The following is a 1,797-nucleotide window of genomic DNA, read 5'->3' on the forward strand; positions in this document are numbered from 1 at the left end:
AGCTAGCTAGCTAGCTAGCTATATATACAGCTAGATAGATAGATAGATAGGTAGCTAGAGAGCTAGATAGGTAGGTACATAGCCGGTCAGCTAGCTAGCAAGCTAGCTAGCTAGCCTAGCTAGCTAGCTAGATCCCCTTATGTTTCGCGTTGCAGCGGAGGTGTACAGACACCCCACTGGCAGCAGCTGATGACGCAAAGAAGGAAAGAAGAGACAGAAAAAGAAAAAGAAAAAGAAAAAGAAAAAGAAATACAGAAAAGGAGAAAATAGAGTTAATTAAAGCTGCAGGGAGGTGAGGGTTTTGGGTTTATAGTGCTGCTCAAGCAGACACACATTTCTGCTGCTGCTGCTGCTGCTGCTGCTGCAGCTTGGTGGGTGTATGCTGGGGTATGCTGACTCCCTTCAGTGTCTGCTGCTGCTGCTGTGGCAGGCTGCAGCAGGGCTCTTTGCTGCTGTTGCAGCAGCAGCAGCTGCTGCTGCTGCTGCTGCAGCAGCTGCTGCTGCTGCCGGGGTATACCTTATGGAAATGCATGTAGGGTAGATACACCTCAGGCTCGTCAGCAGCAAACTGATTAAGAATTTCTCTCGTGAAGGGATCAAAAGAAGCAAATCTATCTGCTGCTGCTGCTGCAGCAGGAAGAGGAGAGAGAGATGGCTTTGCTGCTGCTGCTGCTGCTGCTGCTGCAGGGTAGAGACAGAGGCCCCTAAGAAACGCTCTATAGTCTGTGCTGCCTTCACAGCGAGGAGAAGCCTCTGAACAAGTTTTCTGCTGAGCACGCGCTGCTGCTGCTGCTTCCGCTGCTGCTGCTGCTGCTGCTGCTGCTGCTTCTGCTGCTGCTGCTTGCTGGCGCTGCACCTCCTCTCTGCCGAAGTACAGCTCGTCTAGGACGCTATTTATAAAATCAAAAATTATATTTCCGGTTGGGGTTGTGGGGCCGTCTGGTGTCTGTTCATATTCCTTGAATATTATTTCTGTGTCTTCTGCTGCTGCTGCTGCTGCTGCTGCTTCTGCTGCTTTTGCTGCTGCTGCTGCAGAGTCAACTGGGGGATCAGGTGAGTGAGAGGAGACAGGCGAATCAGCCGCAGCAACTGCTGCTGCTGCTGCTGCTGCTGCCTCCGTCTGCACGGCCTTCTCCTCTGTCTGCTGCGGAGCGCTCATAGTCAATGCTGCTGGTGCGAGCTGAGCTCCTCAGGTGTACATACACCCCAGCTTGTTGCAGCAACGAGGCCGCAGCTTTTCTTCAGAATTTGTGAGAGAAGTGAAGTAATGCTGCAAAAGAAGATGATAGAGAGAGAAGAGCAGCAGAGCATGCAGAGAGAAGGAATATGAACACACAGCAATCGACGTAGGTGGTGGGGGGGGAGAGAGAAGGATGCAGGGGATAAAAATATAAATGGAAGTGAATAGAGAAATAAATGAAAGTGTAAAAGGAAAAGAAATGCAGTTTCCGCTCCTAAGCTGCAGATACACCGCAGAGCTTCGTGCTGGTGGCTAGTCTGTATCGAGGGTCTGTCGCCGCAGCAAGGAGAGGATGTGCAGCATTTTGGTTGGTTTTTTTCTGCTTTTGAAGTTATTTAATGAATAATATTCATAAATTTAATATATTTAAATAAATAAATTACTTTTTCAAGGAAAGAAGAAACGCAATGGACACCCCGCTCAGCCCCAGGTCTCGAGAGGCGGCGTCGGCGAGACCGTTGTATCCATGCCTGTGAGTTGCACGAACCCATCAATAAAAATGAAAAAATAAAACATAAATATAAATAAAAATATAAATATAAATACAAATATAATTA

The 1,797-nt window shown here is 48.2% G+C and overlaps 1 protein-coding gene across 1 annotated transcript; it reads right to left on the reverse strand.

The window, feature by feature from the left end:
* Positions 1-319: 319 nt before the first annotated feature.
* On the reverse strand, positions 320-1,159 carry EMH_0084020 (uncharacterized protein; the record flags this gene model as incomplete). The annotated part of the gene is made up of 1 exon (XM_038022852.1): positions 320-1,159. One exon carries the CDS (start codon positions 1,157-1,159, stop codon positions 320-322), a length of 840 nt encoding a protein of 279 aa, XP_037878706.1.
* Positions 1,160-1,797: the final 638 nt, after the last annotated feature.

This window comes from Eimeria mitis, genomic scaffold, assembly GCF_000499745.2.
Source record: "Eimeria mitis Houghton genomic scaffold, Emh_scaff5753, whole genome shotgun sequence".
In the NCBI taxonomy this organism is placed as follows: domain Eukaryota; phylum Apicomplexa; class Conoidasida; order Eucoccidiorida; family Eimeriidae; genus Eimeria; species Eimeria mitis.